A 17,731-nucleotide genomic window follows, 5' to 3' on the forward strand; every position below is an offset into this window, starting at 1 on the left:
GTAGGTGTTTGGTGTAATACATTCTTGAGTGAATGATAGCATATTTTAGTGGACTAAGTGAAGTTGTATATAATGTGGGCTCTTGTATGATTTTTGTATTAATGCCAAAGTAGCCCACCCACCTACCAAAACCCAGATATGGTTCGGCATGTATTTAATCCAGCTATTTAAATTGTAAAACAGCTAGTGTAGAATATTTTTCTTTATAAAAAGCTGACCTGGTCCACTTTAATCTGTGCTGTAATTTATGAAACAATGTTAAAAAACATAAATTGATTAACTCGTCATAATCAACTACTAAAGTGGTGAGCATACATTTAAAGCAGTGGATAAAACGAGTACAAACCCATTTTAAATAATCAATTTTATTGGTTCCATATTAACAAAATCAACACAAAAGGTGGTCTCTGGTCTATGACAGGGGCATTATAATGCAGGTAGGTCCGCATAGCAGAAAGCTCAATGGGCAGGCTCTAAAGGGAGAAAAAAAAAAAGGTGCATTAATTACAGAAATGTCTCCTGATGAGAGTTCTACAATTGTGTCCAATAGAATTAGGACTATATGAAGTATTATAATTGGGATTAAATTTGCAAGTTATGTTTAAATAGTAGGATTCTATATCTATATATAGATATAGATATGAGATCATTCATTCTTTGTAGAGGACCTTTTATATAATAAAATAATTGCAGCATTTATGATTTGATAACTGCACCAACTCAAATGTTACTCAAGTTGTCGTCCCACATTTTAACAGTGATGTGTGACAAAAACGTAAAATTGAAGATGGCACAGTCATGAATTATTGCAGAAAACCTAAACACCACAAATCACAAGAGAAAAGTAACAGCAAAGGCAAATGGATACTTACTGCTTTCCACAGCTTTCTTGCCTATGGATGAAAGAAGAACAGTAAAGTAAGCAATGTATAGACTTGGCACATGTATCCATTTTGGTGTTATAATTAGTTCTACATCACTTACCTCCATAAGATAGTTTGTAGTACAAGTATCCCATGATGCCCATACCGACCCACATCTCCTGGTAAGCCTTTGTATAGTAGGGGCCAACCTTTGACCAAAAGTTTGCAAACAAGCGTCCAGCCATCTGCAAAACATAATATATATTTACTTAAGCACCTCAAATAAAAATATGATTTTCACAATTATTAGTGAATTATTATTTAGGTCATAAGAATGTAGATATATGGCTTTTATGCTTGCATTTTCTACACCATGGCTCCAGTACAGTGAGGCAGGCTAGCTCAGAGCTAACTAGTTTAACACTGAATGCATGATTTGTACCACGGAGATTTATCACACAATTTAAACATGCATTATAAATCTTTTATTATTAACAGTTCGAACACCCGAATCAAATGTCAATCTGAAACTAGCCAAGCATTTGAATGAAATTAGCAGCTACCCTTTGTGATGCTAACTAGCCTAACCTGATTTTAGCAGTGGCACACGCACTACATGAGGAGGATATACTGTGAATCACACCGTCCGTAACGAGCAACTGCCTTATTTGGGTCCACAAAATGTAAGATACTGAAAAATAAAAGATTGGATAGTTACTTTTGTGATTATTTGCTGTGGAAGGAAGGTCAAGCGAGCTGCTGCTGCAAAACGTCAAAGTCGTGGGACACTGGCGCAGCTTCCGTAGTTTTCTAGTGTTCGCTCTGCACACAGCGCCACCACATGGAAGCAGACGGAGTGACAGTCAGACTAACGCCTGTGGCTCTCAGCGCCATCTTGAGGACACAACGTGAACATGGATGTTCATGGTGACATTTTATGTCAATTAACATTTTATTTATTGTATCTAGAGAACGGGTTTTGTTGTAATAAGTTGAATGTCTTGATTTTATTTTTATGGTTACATGATACAAATATAGTATGCACGTACTTCAGATATTTTAGCATCATCAGGCGAGAATTGACATTTGAAGTGCATACATGTTATTTTAAATTTAAGTAAAACAGTTATTTTATTAAAAATCTTGATTTGTTTTGATGAAATTTTAAGCACTGTAAACAAGGGACAATGCACTTAATTCACAAAAGAGTTATTTTTTGGCAAAGAAAAATACATGACAACACCTTTAATTTCTTAAATTAATGTTTAAATGGTCAGGAAAATGTGCTAAAATTGCCCCTGTATTTTTGATTACATTTTGTGCACTGATGACAGAAGAGTGAGAGAAGCTCTACTTTCTGCAATCAGGCCCAGATCAGAAATTGAGCGCGAAGCTCGTCCGCTTCCAAACACTCACTAGTCAGTGTCCAAATAAAAAAGTTTCTTACCCTGAACGGCCGGTAGAAATCCTTGATTTGTGAGAAACACGCCGCTACTAACAAAAACAGAAAAGACAACTGGAGCAGACTTTTTGCAACAGGTGAACCCGCTCGACTGAACTCAACTCATGAATGAGAGGAATTAATGTTGTTGTTGTTGTTGCTTTAATGGTTACTGCAGTCAAAGGCAAAAATGTTGCATTTGACATTGTTTCGATGAGCCTCCACACCTTTAATAATTGGAATATTAATATTAGGTTGGTATAACATAAACATGTTTGAATTTTTCTAATTTAACAGTAAAAAGTAGTACTTTTTGTTGTTTGGACCAACTTAGCAGGAGGCCAGAGGGCCAACAAAAATTGGCCCCTGGGCTGTAGTTTAGACATGCCTGCTCTGGCTATGTCCTTTATCCAAAATTCCAAAGTGTGATAGTCATGGATCTATTATATTATCCCTAATGTTGTACTTTTACAAACTCCTCCTAGGGCATTAGCCCGAATAAAGCTGAAATTAGGTGAGACTCATCTTCAGGAGTGGGCCATTAAAAGTTATCAACATTTTTCTTTTAAAAATGACGGCTGCAAACCTTTCCCCACACAATGATTTCCCTATTTGTAAAGCAAAGGGGAGAAGGCGAGATAGCGCCACAGATTTGGCAGTATGTGTAATAAAAGGAGGAAGATTGGAGCACGTTAGTCGTGAGGCGGTGTGGCGGTGGCGAGGGCCGATCATGGCTGTACTTTTCAATTTATTTTCCTCAACATTTCTTCACAAACTTGTACTTGACTGGTGTAAAATTGTGAGAAATATTGACTATTTCATCACACCATACTGACATGGTAACTGGTGATATATGCTCTTTAAGCTTCAGCATTTGAGGTTGCAGTAAGTGTGGGAGTGTTTTTGATTTTAACCCCACCCCTTGACTCCACCTTTCTTCATTTCTGTACACCTCAGGGTTTAGTTCTGCCTCAAGTGCTGTTCTGGTGTGGACCGAATATACACAATCCCTCCACTGACACAGGCTGTGGGTGTCGCACACTGCCCCGGATTTGCCTTCATAAAGCATGCTCGGCTGTCAACAACCCTCCAGGTCTGTGAAAGTAAAGTGCCTAACCAGTCGTTCCAGTTTGAATATCTGCCTGTTGTTGTTTTGTCTTTTGGTTGAGTGAGCATTTATGTAAATGATTGTATGATTCAACTATTTAGCTTTCAGCTCTTTGTAAGTTTTGCGTGTGTAAACTTGTTTCTCAAAACTCTTAAAGTTATGGTGAAGAAAGGGGCGTGTGTGGGCATGTTTTAGGCTGACTCATCAGATTATTAAATTCTTTATGAAATCTTTGGCAACAGCTAAGTTGTCTCCCACTTTATTATGCCTTGATTAGATGTAGGCTCATGGGCACAGCTTGTTGGGATTGAAGATGGCTTCAGGTGGAGCAGAAGAGGAGGATGAAGGAATATCACTGGATATTGATGACATGCACATGCTGCTACATGGTAAGGCAAATCATTTAACAAGATCAACAAAATAGCTTGTGAGAACAGATTTTTTTAAATTTTTAATCCATGTATGAGATGAACAAAATATACTATGGATTCTATCTCTGGGTCCTTTGGCTAAAAAGGAGGTAAAGCTTAAGTTTTTGGAGAATTACCTTATAAAGCAGCTTTATTCATTCATATTACATATGCCATCTTTTCAACAAGGTCTCTCTTAGTGCTAAATTTGGCATAGCCTTTATTTTGTCGACAGAACTCATGAAGTGCTTCCCTGTAAATCCAAAAGCCATGTTATGTCTTAAGGGTGTGAAAAGGTGATCTTCTTTCTGTTGTGAGAGTCCAGTGCCTATGTCTGTCGCTGGAGCTTCCTGTCTTTTCTTGCTCTGACTAGTCTTCATGAAGGCTGCAGAAAGACAGAAATAAATGACATTGAAATAAGAAGGACATAAGGACAGTTATAGATCATCGCTGTATTTAGTCAAACACCATCGTAGTTTGTTTTTAGTTTTGATGCTATATTGTGGCTTTACCATCTCATATCACCAGAGAAGATATTAAACTATTTGTCATATTTGTTTTTTGCAGTGGAGCAAGAACAAATTCAGAAAAGAACATTTACCAACTGGATAAATGCTCAGCTTGCAAAGGTATGGTTAATTCAGATTACTCATGTAAACAAGATTACGTCGAATCATTTTACTGCTATTTACTCTTTTGGTTTAATTCAGAAGAATTTCAATCTCTCAAGTACATTAATAAGCAGAAGTAGGTCAACCGCTCATCATAGATATTTATGAAATACCAATACATCTTCAGAGCATAAAAGAACATGGGAAGTCCATTGACGTAGCATGCAGTGTAAAAGTGATCTTCTGCAGACATGCTGAGTCACAGAGAGTGGATCAGGTCGCCCTGGTCCCCCGTCCTGCCAGGGTTAGGGTATAAATAGAGCCTGTGATGCATGTAATCTGAACTACCAGTGCATCATTATAACATATTACATCAATTATAGAGCTAAAATTCTAGTGCCCGACGTTGACAAAAATGAATATCTTGATTTTTGTTTTATTATCTCAAAAACAATATTCAGACAATTTTAACAGTGCGTCAGAAATGTGATAAAATGTAAATTAAATCTGTAAATGCCTTGGTTGAGGCTCAAGTATTACGCAAATGTGAATAGCCTGTAAAATTAGACTTCATTTGTGCAGAAATATCACTTAATACACTTATTCCAAAGAAGATTACTTAATTATGACATATCTATTTAGGCATTAGGCTTGGGAATTCTATTAGTTTGTGTGCAAGTTTGTTCCTCCGCCTAAACAAACTCACTGCTTTGTTCTAGTCTCACGTTATTTTTGTATTATATTTTGTGTAAAGAGGAGTCGTCCCTCACGTGTGTCAGACCTGTTTGTTGACCTCAAAGATGGATCAGTCCTGCTGGACCTTTTGGAGGTGATCACGGGGCAGCTCATGGTAATTTACTTTTCCAATACTTGCCAAACAAAAATGTAAATAGTAAAGAATGGAAGATTAACTGTCAATGTATTTACAGAAAAGGCAAAGAATTCCGGAGGTTTTTCAGCACAGAGCAGACATCGAGACCGCACTGGACTTTCTCAAGAAAAAATCTGTAAATTATACATTGGATTATACTTTTATCATGACTGGAAACCTTTCTGAATACATTTTTTGTATGTGATTGTAGGTAAAGCTGATAAACATAAACATTCCTGATATTATTGATGGAAGACCAGCTATTATCCTTGGTCTCATTTGGACCATTATTCTCCATTTTCACGTAAGTTCCTCTCTAATATCTACGTGTTTGATGTGGGGAAATATGAATGTGTTGCTTTTTATGTTTTCATTTGATTTATCAGATTGAGGAGATGGCCATCAGTCTGTCTGGCGTACTTCACTGCTCCTCCCTGGAAACTTTGGGCAGTGTTGAATCCAGTATTCAACCATCACTTCACAAGAGCTTTGGACTGTCAGCTAAACAAACCCTGCTCACATGGGCCCAGAGTCAGTGCCATAGGTGAGCTCGTAGTTACATGCGGTTGCCATAGGTGAGCTCGTAGTTACATGCGGTTATGATGTTTTTACTCATTAAATATTATGTATAATGCTTTTTGTGACACTTTCAATAGTATTTTATGCTTAATTTATTGTCTTTAAGCTTTGTATTTTATTTATAACAGCGAGAATTAGGGTTGTAAAGATTAGTCTTCTCGATAATTGTGGTAATTCAGTTCAAAATCGAATCACAACAGCTAAAAAAAGTATTTTTAATTCAATCTTTAGTCCAAAACAATGCATTTAAATGTAGCATTTACTGTTTTATCATTCAGAAAATTCAATTTCATAAAAGTGGTAACAAACTTGTGGAACAATAACTTTTTTGGGTCATGTTCCGAAGCCGTGTTAAATTGTGATGTTTTTTCTTACAATAATCGTAACACAATATATTGATATTCTGACATCCCTAATGAGAGTTCAGTGAAATGGCTCATTAACCGCAGTACTAATATTAACATATGGTGTATTTACGTTCACTAGGGCTGGCTGCTCTGTCAGTATCAAAGACTTTACATCGAGCTGGAGGAGTGGGGAGGCGTTCTTGGCTATTCTGTGCTCTCTCAGACCAGAGCTGGTGGATTTGACCCAGGTCCAGACTAGAACCAACCTGGAGAACCTGGAGCAGGCCTTTGAGCTGGCAGAGAGGGAGCTACACATCCCCCGTCTGCTGGAACCACAGGGTGAGGAGGAGTCACAGTTCATTACCATGTAGTATGAATCGTCTCGAGGCGCACGGTCAACAGTCAGAGAGGGCTACGTTTCAAAACGCAAAACATTATTTGGTCAGTCATCATTCTCTTATCAAGCAGCGGTATCAGTGGTTACGCTCACAGCAAATATGATAAATGTGAGTGTGACTGTGTGAATGCGAGGCCTTTGTGTGCTCTCTCTCTCTCTCTGTGTGTGTGTGTGTGTGTGTGAGAGAGTGTTTTAAATGCGTTAAGACTGTGAGATTGATTATTTTATTGAATTAACTGCTCAATCAGTAAGTCAATTTTCCCATCACCATTATAGAGCTGTCACTATTTAACTGTTTTTCAGATGTTGATGTGCCTGTCCCTGATGAAAGGTCCATTATGACGTTTGTGGCACAATTTCTACGCTTCTCAGTTGAATCGTCTTCCCCCGTTGCAAACACGCAGGTTTGAAATTCAGAGAAATATTTCTACCGTTTTAATGTTATCGGTGTGTTTCTTTCATTCAATATGACTCATGCAGAACTAAAAAAAATAAAAAAAATAAACTAGCTTTGGTTCAGATCTAAATGATAAAAGAGAAAACTTCAACACTGAATTTTATTTCTTTATTTCCGCAGCCTATTCTGTATATTGCTCGCTCTAAAGAAGACCTACAATGTAAAGAACCCAAACTATTGCAAATTGAGGGTTCCAATAAAGTGCCAACTGAATCTACGAAAGCTAAAAGTCGACTGGAAAAGACCAGAGGACGGCTACAGACACGAATCCATCAGGCTACCAGGTTATTCAGCAACAGAGACATCACAGAGGCTGAGGCCAAGAGGAAAGAGGTACAATCAAAACATTCAGAACACATTTATTACACTTTAACAACTTCTGTCATCTTCTATCATTTGTATAAGAACTGATCAGTACAATTACATTTCAACGTGTAATAAATTCATCTATTAAAGAGAAGTTCTGATCAAGTACTGTTAGTTTGTTGTTATAGCAATGACAATGATGATGATCAAAAACTATGTCCAGTGACTAGTTTCCTGTTTTTATTATTCCATTCAGAGGGCATTGAAAGCTCTGCACCCTGCTCTCCTGGAGGACTTCCTGTCTGCTGTGAACACTTTTGGAGCGTTCTGTTCAGAGCCTCAACTTCAGGACCTTAAGTTACTCTCAGATTCTGTCAGAAAGCAGTGGGAGGTCAGTCATGTCATGCCTGATGGGTGTCTGTTTATTTACAATGCTTTCCTTACCGCAAACCTTATGAAAAGCACTGTCCCGCTTTTAGGATGTACGCAAGGAGATGTCAGCTTATATTGACATGTTGTGGTCCATGATCAGAGAGAGGACGCGGCAAGTGTTTGTAGAATCATGTGAAAGATCTATCCACACTGACAATGGAGAAGGCCAACAGCAGCAGGTATTCTACTTGTTTTCTGCTGTATCTTCATTTGCAGACACTATTGAAGGGGAAATAGTCTGCAGAGTGGACTTTTAAGAGCTTTTAAACTAATTTGAAGTTGATTTTTGATTGATTTTTTTTCTTTATGGTGACACACACAGAAAGCGACACTTTGTCGTGATGAAGTTTATGGGGACACTCTAAAGGGACAATCAGCTTTGTTTCTTTTATTAAATTGTTTTGGATCAGTATTGTAATTTAAAATGTTCATAATACAATTTATCATCCAACAGTGTCAGGGATTATAGAATGTAACTATATACCGGAGCTTAATTTTTGTCCAGAGAAATATTTCAGTTGTTTACTTTGAATTCTACCAGTTTGGCTCACACTTACACATCTGCCTCTTGAATGTATCATTTCTTAAATCTGTAAGGTTACTCAACAATAGATTTAATTTGACTGGCTCTAATGCTTCTCACGCCGTGTGGCCACTAATCTACAGTAGTTGGATAGCCTCACATTCTTACGTTTTTTTATTTACTGCACTGCTGCCATGCAACTATTCCCCTTCAGCAGAAAAGTTACTGCGTCAGGAGCAGACGGATCCAAGGCGGGACTGACACCACAACTGACCTGCAACCAAAACAACAGCCCTCCAGCCTGCAAGGAGTACAAAGGTAATTCATGTACTGTGCATGATACTACTGTTGGCCAATCATTTACATTTTTTTTATTCTATGTCAACCTTTTATTGTCTTATTGAACACAAGCTAGTCTACATATTATAAGTGTTATGCACAAAAGGTAGGCAATAGACCATTGTACACTGGAGGCAAATATCTTGAAGTTCATATGTAAGCACAAAACTAAGCATAACTAAGTAATCTATTATCACCTATTATCACTCTCTTGTTCCAGTGCCAAATGTTTCACTGACGCCAAGATGGAGTCTGCAAATGATGATATTGTATTGGTCTCAGAAGGCATTAACAAGATCGTCTCAATGTCTGTCAGTACCATCTCCTCCACGGCTTGGACTGAACCCAGAGCGCTATTGGACGTGGAGGAAGGCACAATAGCAAAACATGTGGACGTTACAGAAGAAAGATGTCAAGTGCAAGAGAACAAGCAGACAAAACTGATAGAGGAGAAAGTGAATGTAAACCAGCAAAGTCAAACACCAGAAGTTTTAGCAGAAGATTTTAAAATAATGGGGACTGAGCAGGTTGTTGAGACCAAGGATGAAGAGACTAAAAGGACCAGTAAAGTTAAACATGGACTGAGTTTGGGTCAAAGACAAATGGCTTTATCGGGAAAACTAATGGATTTACAGACAGCAACAGAAGAATTGAGTCTTCAAGAGGTCACGCTGCCAGCCATACACCAACGGTAGGCTGCTAATCACTGGTCAACAATCTGTCTCTTCTTCCAGGTATAACATGTACTCATTACAATTAAAAATGAAAAAATACAACTTTAAGTAAGCTAATGTTGAGGAAACATTGTTATAACATGCTTAAAAGCTCAGTTGTTTTTACACAATATTTCCCTAGGAATCGCTGTTTTAGTAAACTTTTGTCTGCAAAATGTTACAAATTAGTACTGTATGTGTATTTATTCTCAACTTGGCAATTTGGCTTCAGTCAAAGCATTTCTGTCATCGGCTTTCTTTCCCACAGATCCCGAAACTTGGTGAGACTGGAAAGCTGCTTGTCAGGGCTTCACTCTGAGCTCGAGGACATTAAAAATACTTCAAAAAGTTGTGGTGCCAATGTAAACCAGGAGGTAGAGGAGCTTTGGGAAGGGACCACTAAAGCAGTTTCAGAACGGTAAATAAAGCACTAGCCACTATTAGGTTATGCTAATAAATTATAAGTCCTCATTATCCTCATTTGATGCTTTTTTCCCAGTCTGGAACAGTGTGGCATCTTGGCTGAGCTGCTGAAGAGGTTTCAGAAAGTCCGTGCAGAAGTTGACAAAACTCTACAGAGAGCTGAGAGCACAGTGAACGACCAAGCCTCGTACAAGGGCAAAGACAACCTGCACAGACAACTCACCAAGGTATAACACTGTGTAGAGTCCCTCTATTTTATCATCTATCATCAGAATGTTATTGTAGCTGCTGTACCGTACTGACGTTTACACCAGCTATAACTCTGGGTATTTTTATAAAAATATATGGCGAGAGTTAAGTGAGCTTATAGAGTGTTTTTTAATATTCTGCCTTTATAGATTTTTGTTCAAAAATCTTAGGGACACTTTCCTGAATTAATCTAAAATATTTTACTACAGGTGACTGAAACTAAAGCAGAGCTGAATAATCTTGGGGACAGAGTTGGAGAGCTGAGAAGAATCTCTAAACAACTTCACAGTCATGTACAACAAGTGCCTCACTGCACCAGCAACATCCCGTTTGAGTCGGAGGCCCAGAGTCTGATGGACCACTGGCTCGATGTAAGATCAACTATGAAATCGTAATCAAGCAGTTGGATCAGCAACTGGAGACGTATACATAAAACTGACCTTTTACAACTATACTACGGCGGAGTATAAGGGCCAACCCCCAAAAAAAAAAATGCGGGGCACTACGAGAATGAAGTAATTAATGAATTACATTATTCTCGTTAAATAACGAGAAAAATCTCGTAATTAACGAGAATAATCAAATTAATAAATGACTTTATTCTCGTTAAATAACGAGAATAATCTCATAATTTAAATAGAATAAAGGCCGATACGCATTTCACTTTCAGCACCATGTTACGGGCTCCCCCCTCAGTGTGGTACAGTCCAGTAGCAGCGCTCTGTTTTGAATGAACTGTGCACTAAGCTATGAAGCCGATCTGACAAGTCAATACACTGAGTCAAATGCATCTGTCTGGATTCTTCATTATACACACAAACACACCACCGCCAGGACGCAAATGGCGCTTGACTTGGTTCGAGTTGGCGCTTGAGTTTATTCTCATTAAATTATAAGTTTATTCTCGTTAAGTTACGACTTTTTTCTGACTTAGACTTTTTTCTCATTAATTAACGTCTTTTTTCTCATTAATTAATGACATTATTCTCGTAGTGTGGCGCATTTTTATTTTCTTTGGTTGGCCCTTATACTCCGTCGTCGTACTATACACCATTACAACATATATTAATACAAATACAAAGACACTGTACATTTGATCGTGCAGATCTCTGAGCGAGTCGAGTCGCACTTTGAAAACCTGCGCTTCATCCTGAGTCTTTGGGATGGAGCTCTCAAACTGGTCCTGGAGGTAGAACATTGGACCGCGAAGAAACTCTCTTCTTTTGCACACTCTCCATTGTTCCAGACTGAGGAGGACATTGAGGCCTTGAAGGTATCTTTGTGTTCCTGTTTCTAATGCTGTAAAACATGGGATCTCATGTGGGAAATGTAAAGTGTGCTTGAAGCTATATTCACCTCCGCCCACTGTGTCCAGGATGAAGTCAGAGCGCAGGAAGAGAGCATCAAGTGCATCAGTCGAATAACAACAGAGATTCAGGCCTTGCTTCAGACAGCAGAGACCCCACTGGAGCTGCAGGTACACTCTTTTATCATGGCTTTATTAAGTGTGAGCATATTCATGACTTTCACTGCATTCCTTTCCTACTCGTAATGGATTTTTCAGAAGTTAATTGTTGTAATCGCTCTCCCGTTTGATGCAGGTGGGGCGGGCTCAGGTGAGGGAGAGGATGGATGAATTGACGGAGCTTATTTCTGAAGCCGAGCAGGTCTTCAGACAGACAGAAGCAGCTAAAACCAACGTGACTGAAAGAATGACAGAGTGTTTGTGCTCCTTGCACACTGTTCACCAGGCCCTGCTCAGCCTCAGCGGCCCTGATCCAGCTGCACTTCTCTCAAAGCTTCAGGTAATGTGCATTTCATTCAACACACACTGAAACATGTCATTGCAAGAAAGATACACACACATTTGTCAGCCATTTATAATTGGTAGCAAACAATTGGACAACAAAAGACCAATATCTCACAGCATAATTTATCAATCAGAATTAAGGGCAAATATTAGCTGTAATATTTAGTTATTGAGATTTCACAACATAAATAGGTCATGTTTTTGTTGTTGTTATTGTCTGTAGGATCTGTACTCGCTGCTCCATGTTCAGGATGAGCAGGTCCTTGCGCTCCGTGAGGACCTGCTGATCTTGGGCTCAGTGGGACGTCCCGACAGCGGCATGGAGATTCTCTGTGAGGATGAAAACAAAGTGCAGGAGAGGCTTACAAAGGTGCACCAGCTTTTCTCTGTGGTGGAGGAGAAAACACACAGGGACATCCAGCTCTACGACAGGTAACCATGTCAAATTACTGCAAACTGTCAACGGTTCGATCGGTGGAATAACACCTGTATTTTTGTGTGAATGTGAATCAAGGTATTTATTGTGATATTAACGGGAGGCTCGTCAAAAGAATCAAAGAATTTCCCAGATCAGACATTTTTGTAGATATTATTGTCTCCCCCACCCTTATATTTTATTTTATTTTTACCATGGAGTCGTAAGAATTGAAGATTGTGTGTTATAGACCTAGACCTGCAACGTTGAGACCGCAGAGCCAGTCTGACTTGTTTGAGCAGCATGCGTCCTCATCCCGGCTCTTATTGTAGTAACACACTGTTTGTCTTTTAGGCTGCAAACACAAGCGGAGCGTTTCAAACAAAGACCCAACGTTTATGAAGTCACTCAGGAACCCAGTATTTCACAGGAGGAGGTTCTTCAGCAAAGGTGCACTTTTCTTATGTGTTTTGCTATTTTGATTATTTGTTTTAAGCAGTTTTAGAGGCACGTCATTCATTAGAACTGAGCCATAGTGTTTTACAAATGAAAGTATAAGATAAATATAAATTATAGATATAAATAGAAGGAACAAATACACTATTTACATTATATTATTATTTAATGCTCTCCAAACCATTACCGTGTGTCTGCTCTTCAATGTAAGAGTGAGTTGATTAAATGGTTGGGAATGATGACTAACGGCATAAACGGCTTAAAACCAAGACACTATTTTTACTACTAACCTTACTTTATATATTATACAAAGAGTGTGCACTCATTTGCAGACGAATCATGTTAAAATTTGGGCTAAACCCGTATCTAATCTTGACTGCAAGAGCCAAACCAGGACTAGAATAGGACTAAATCTAGTCTACATCAGGACTAAACTAAGCCCAAATGTAAATGTGTTGATTTATTCATGTTTTTTTTGTGTGGGTGGTTTGAGAGCATATTACGGGAACAATAGGTCTTCAGGGGGTTTAATATAGTCGTTGGTAGTCGTCATTTTATTAAATTATTACCGTATTTTACTTTTACCAACAGAAGCCATTTTGGTGAGTCCCATTTGACTAAGCAAATGAATCAGCTTTGTGTTTGTGTTTGTTTTGTGGCCTGCAGGGTGAGGGCAGAGGATCTCTCTCAGCTTGTGTTGCTCTTAAGAAACTCCACATTTCAGAAGTCGGCGCTGATTGAAGAGAGCGGGAAACTGCTGGAGCGATATTACAACTGTGAAACAAGCGCACCGGGTGGACCGAGGGAGCTGCATGAATCACCGCCTTCCCAGTCCTGTGTCAAAGCAGCGAACAAACCAGAAGCTCGAGTTTCTGAAGTCTGTGGAGTCCAGAGAGGCCCAGAGAGTGCAGTAAGAAGTCTCAATTTATTTAAATCGTATTCTGCTCAAATGTAGTCCTTGGTAGACTGTGGTTAAGTATTACAGCCTCAATATTCTACGACAAATACTTCAGAAAACCCCAAATAATTAGAATAAATCAATAACAGCTCTATAGATTGTACAGAAACAAGATATTTTTTACCACTTGGGCCAAAGAATGTACATTTTAACACATCGTTTTACACAGTTTTTGTTTTTATAATGGTATAGATGAGATTAAAAGCTGCAGCAAATCTAAACATGTTTGTAGTTTATAGACATTCAATTGTGAAAAGATGTTTGCTGGCATTTTGTGATTCAGTTGTGGAGACAGGTGTGGTCGCACTTAACTGCTGTTTTGTGTTTGAACCTGTCCAAAGAGGAGTGTCCATGTTTTGTGCAGTGATGTTCCTTCTGTGTCAGGTGTGTCTCCGTTTCATTTGTTCATTTGTGTTGCAGACAAGTCTAATAGAAGACGGTCAGAGACGTGCCAGTGAAAGTACTGATGACATGAGTAATGGAGTCCAGGAAACAGAAATCAAAGAGGTTAATCTACAGTAAGTTCAGCCAAATCATCCAATCAAGTCTTCACAGTAATGATAATAATAAAATATATTAACTAATGATAAATGTCACAGTAGACGATTAAATAAGGGAGAAAAAACAGAGGAATACAGTAATAAAGGAATAGAGGAATAAAGTAAAAAGCATCATAAAAGAGGCTGTGACATTTCTGTGCTAAAGTGCTTAAGTGCAAAAAAGAAAAGTTACAAAATATGTTATCTATCTATTGGGGATGTGCAGTATGATAGATTTACAATGACTAAATAAAGAGAAAAGGTACAAGAATTGTAATAAATAATAATAAATAATAAATAAATAAATAAATAATGTAATAAATTACACTTGAAAAATGTGATTTCTTTTTGTCTTTTCCATTAGATTAAATAGTGAGCAACAGGTTGCCCCGAAACATAACAACAACATGAGGGAGGGCCACATTCTTCATGACTCACATTGGTTTGATCTGGAGCGCTGCCTGACACTGCTCAAGGCCCTGCTGGATGTAAAGTTATCCCCGTCTCATTGTGTGTCTCTTGTTTTAGCTTAGCTGCTGACTCAGGGCTGTGCCTGGTCTGTCCGTAGGAAGTGTCCATTACTGGTGAAGCAACGTGTGACAATGGGGACCTTTGCCGGCTGCTCCAGGACTGCAGCCACAAACTGACGTCTCTGCAAGGAAAGTTGTGTGACAGCCAGACGGACAAACCAGACACATCAGGCTCTGCTCAAGAGGTTACCTCACTCAAAGCACCAACAAAGCACTAATAAAGACTTCATTTACATCTTAACTGGTTACTTGTTATCGATTTTATAGCCTACTTTTACTTTGTCGAAGTCAGATGCCCTTCCTAATGTATTTAACTCCCTTTATCCAAGATCCAAGACAGGCAAAAATATGCATATACATATTCAATAATAACTAATAATTATATGTCATAATATATTTTCTATACTAATGTTTGTAACAAAACCAGATCAATAATTAATGTACTTCAATGTTTCGTTAGGAATGTAACTTTCTATTTAACTTTCCATAATGTTATATAATCTTTTCCATGTAATATAATATTCATAATATGTCTCTCTCTGTTTAGGTTGTGCTACAGCAATTAATAGCAATAGAGAAAGTCCTTAGTCAGCATGTTACACACATGGACCCAAACAACAGCCTAGCTCAAGAAATTCAAACCCTCCTTCACCTGAAGAGGGCGCTATACGACAGCATCAAAGACAAGACGGGTCAGGAGCAGAACAAGCAGAATGGTCAGCAGATGGAAGAACACACTGTGGAGGCTGTTTCCAATCAAGAGAGGTAAAGTTATGTATGAAGTTAAACCATTGTATTGTTTGGTTAAAGAGGCACTATGTAACCTTGTGGAGACATGTTGTTTTGCCTAACGTGTTCCACAAAACTATATACAACTTAGCAATCACCATGGAGACAAGCAGGTAAACCATCAAACCAGTTCTTGGTAATTGCTTCGCCTGGAATGTCCCACATTATGGCATAATACATATCTATCTCCATGGAGACGAACAGGCCAAGTTATTGGTCACAATACATATGCATGTTTCTGTAAGTATTATTTAGCAATTAAAACACCTGGTATTGAATAAGTGCAGGAGACGCAGTTAAAGCAGGTAGCACGGGAAAAGTTACATAGTGTACCTTTAATAAATATCTGCTGCTGTTACAGTTGTAAACGCAGTAGAAAAAGCCAGTCATGCTTTGTGCAGTAAAACATCATAAACATATTGTCTCAGTGCATGAGTCTTATGTCTGTATTTTCTGCAGGTTTATGGAAACAGAGCTGACACAGGGCAGGAGACATATGCAGCAGTGCAGCCAAACAGAGCTAAATGAACCACCACTGTCCGAGGTGCAAAACACACACTATTTACTCTCTGCGTTTCCTTTTGTTGTGAATTACTGTCCATTTTAACTTTTTGTGCCTGTGTTTGGATAACATTTGAAGAGCACAGGAAGGGCATCTGACATGAAATGCAGGCAGACCAAGAAAAGGCGACTTAATCACAGGGCAATTGTGTTCTGATATTAACGACATTGTGAACATGGACTTCCAATGCATTTTGTTATTCTACATAATCCAAACATAATTTTTGTAACCTTTTCACACAGATTTTAAGATACATCCATGAATCAAGACACATATTGTATGAAGATCTGAGTTTTGGGATGTTTTGTATCGTGAGGTATTATTAGACAATACCCAGCCCTATTAACTAGATTAGTGTTAAACAATTCATTGAAAAAGCTGCTCTCCATAAAACCACTCACTGTGAAACTTTTGTCATGAAAAGTAATCCAAACATATGTTCCCTAAAATGCAAAAAATAAACTCACTCTTAACAACCCATTTTAGCCAGCACTTAGCGCTAATACAAGACCATTTCTGCCCTTTGTGCAATTTTAAAACATTTATAATTTTATTCACAGCATGGTTTTCAAAATTTTTGAGCTTTTCTTTTTTCCTAAATGTCACAGGTACAGCACATCCCCTGTCCTTTAATAATACAAGGGGTTTACCTTTGCTTCTTTGTGCCACACAGTTAGCATAATAAACAGTTGTGTGCTTTTAGTGGAAGGCTAATCTTTTTGAAAGGTTCATACTTGACTTTTTAAAACTATGAACAGTGCCAGTCATAAAAAAATCAATAAAATAAACCAATCCTTACATGAAAAACGTTAACCAACCAATCTGGTTTTACATCAAAATACCATGTGAGCATCCTGGACCATTAAGACAAGAGGTTCACGGGCTTCTGCCGGTTGTGTTCTGCTAAAGTTCTCCTCTAACTAGCTTTGAATTATCTGGCGGAGAGTGTCGTCATGGAGATACTTTGCCTGGAATGTTCCACAGTTTGGCATTAAACATTATCAGTCTTTGTTTTATTGCGGGTGATTTTATTGCTTTAAATTTGAATGTAAAAGAACATGCATTCTCACTGCTTGCCTCTCCATGGATCTAACCTGTAACTTGGCCATGGGGATGGATGACTTTAATGCCATTCTGTAGATCATGTCTGGCCATTCAATAACATTTCCACTGAGACAAGCGGGTAGTGAACCCGTTTTCTTTGTTAAGGCATTGACCTTGATCAATTCTGGTTTACAAGTTTGGCAGTTTGTAATTTAGACACGGAGGCATCTTTAAAGTAATAATTATGATTAAGTATGTTTTATTCAAAAGTTACATTAGAAGCAGTGAACAAGGGAGGGCAGGTATAAGGGAGGTCTAGAGAAAAAATGATCAGAGAAAAGCTCGGGTGTTTCTGGTCTGACTTTTCCAAAAGACTAGCCACTGTAGCCTAGGTAGTTTAATTAATCTAACATAGTGCTGTGTACTGTGTACTGTGTACTGTGTACTGTGTACTGTGTACTGTGTACTGTGTACACTGTGCAGTGATATTTGCTGCATTAGGTGTGAAATAACCATCAGCATTATGATTACTAATACTATTATTGTTGTTTTTTACACA

At 38.3% G+C, this 17,731-nt stretch overlaps 2 protein-coding genes across 2 annotated transcripts in view; one reads left to right on the top strand and one right to left on the bottom strand.

Moving 5' to 3' along the window:
- Positions 1-976: 976 nt before the first annotated feature.
- atp5mj (ATP synthase membrane subunit j) lies at positions 977-1,720 on the bottom strand. The gene is made up of 2 exons (XM_072445402.1): positions 1,582-1,720; positions 977-1,108 (listed from the first exon to the last, which is right to left on the bottom strand). The coding sequence occupies exon 2, from the start codon at positions 1,106-1,108 to the stop codon at positions 977-979; it is 132 nt and encodes a 43-aa protein (XP_072301503.1). The 5' UTR covers positions 1,582-1,720.
- A 1,961-nt stretch (positions 1,721-3,681) lies between these two features.
- syne2a (spectrin repeat containing, nuclear envelope 2a) overlaps positions 3,682-17,731 on the top strand; it is a 62,178-nt gene continuing 48,128 nt past the window's right edge. The window contains 27 exon segments of the mRNA XM_072449379.1: positions 3,682-3,801; positions 4,390-4,451; positions 5,188-5,283; positions 5,363-5,440; positions 5,516-5,608; positions 5,691-5,848; positions 6,370-6,569; positions 6,931-7,031; positions 7,274-7,417; positions 7,647-7,781; positions 7,870-8,001; positions 8,560-8,663; positions 8,905-9,375; positions 9,666-9,815; positions 9,897-10,047; positions 10,279-10,440; positions 11,175-11,342; positions 11,445-11,546; positions 11,671-11,874; positions 12,103-12,311; positions 12,649-12,744; positions 13,417-13,655; positions 14,145-14,253; positions 14,612-14,735; positions 14,816-14,962; positions 15,325-15,542; positions 16,026-16,110. Coding sequence (XP_072305480.1) covers positions 3,726-3,801; positions 4,390-4,451; positions 5,188-5,283; positions 5,363-5,440; positions 5,516-5,608; positions 5,691-5,848; positions 6,370-6,569; positions 6,931-7,031; positions 7,274-7,417; positions 7,647-7,781; positions 7,870-8,001; positions 8,560-8,663; positions 8,905-9,375; positions 9,666-9,815; positions 9,897-10,047; positions 10,279-10,440; positions 11,175-11,342; positions 11,445-11,546; positions 11,671-11,874; positions 12,103-12,311; positions 12,649-12,744; positions 13,417-13,655; positions 14,145-14,253; positions 14,612-14,735; positions 14,816-14,962; positions 15,325-15,542; positions 16,026-16,110 — 4,014 coding nt within the window. The 5' untranslated portion in view covers positions 3,682-3,725.

This window comes from Eucyclogobius newberryi, unplaced genomic scaffold (assembly GCF_026437365.1).
Source record: "Eucyclogobius newberryi isolate DKJ021-1_F unplaced genomic scaffold, fEucNew1.0.hap1 SCAF_1, whole genome shotgun sequence".
NCBI classification, from domain to species: domain Eukaryota; kingdom Metazoa; phylum Chordata; class Actinopteri; order Gobiiformes; family Gobiidae; genus Eucyclogobius; species Eucyclogobius newberryi.

Bases quoted from the DNA above. Each gene is read 5' to 3' on its own strand.
- atp5mj (XM_072445402.1), bottom strand. From the start codon at position 1,108: ATGGCTGGACGCTTGTTTGCAAACTTTTGGTCAAAGGTTGGCCCCTAC.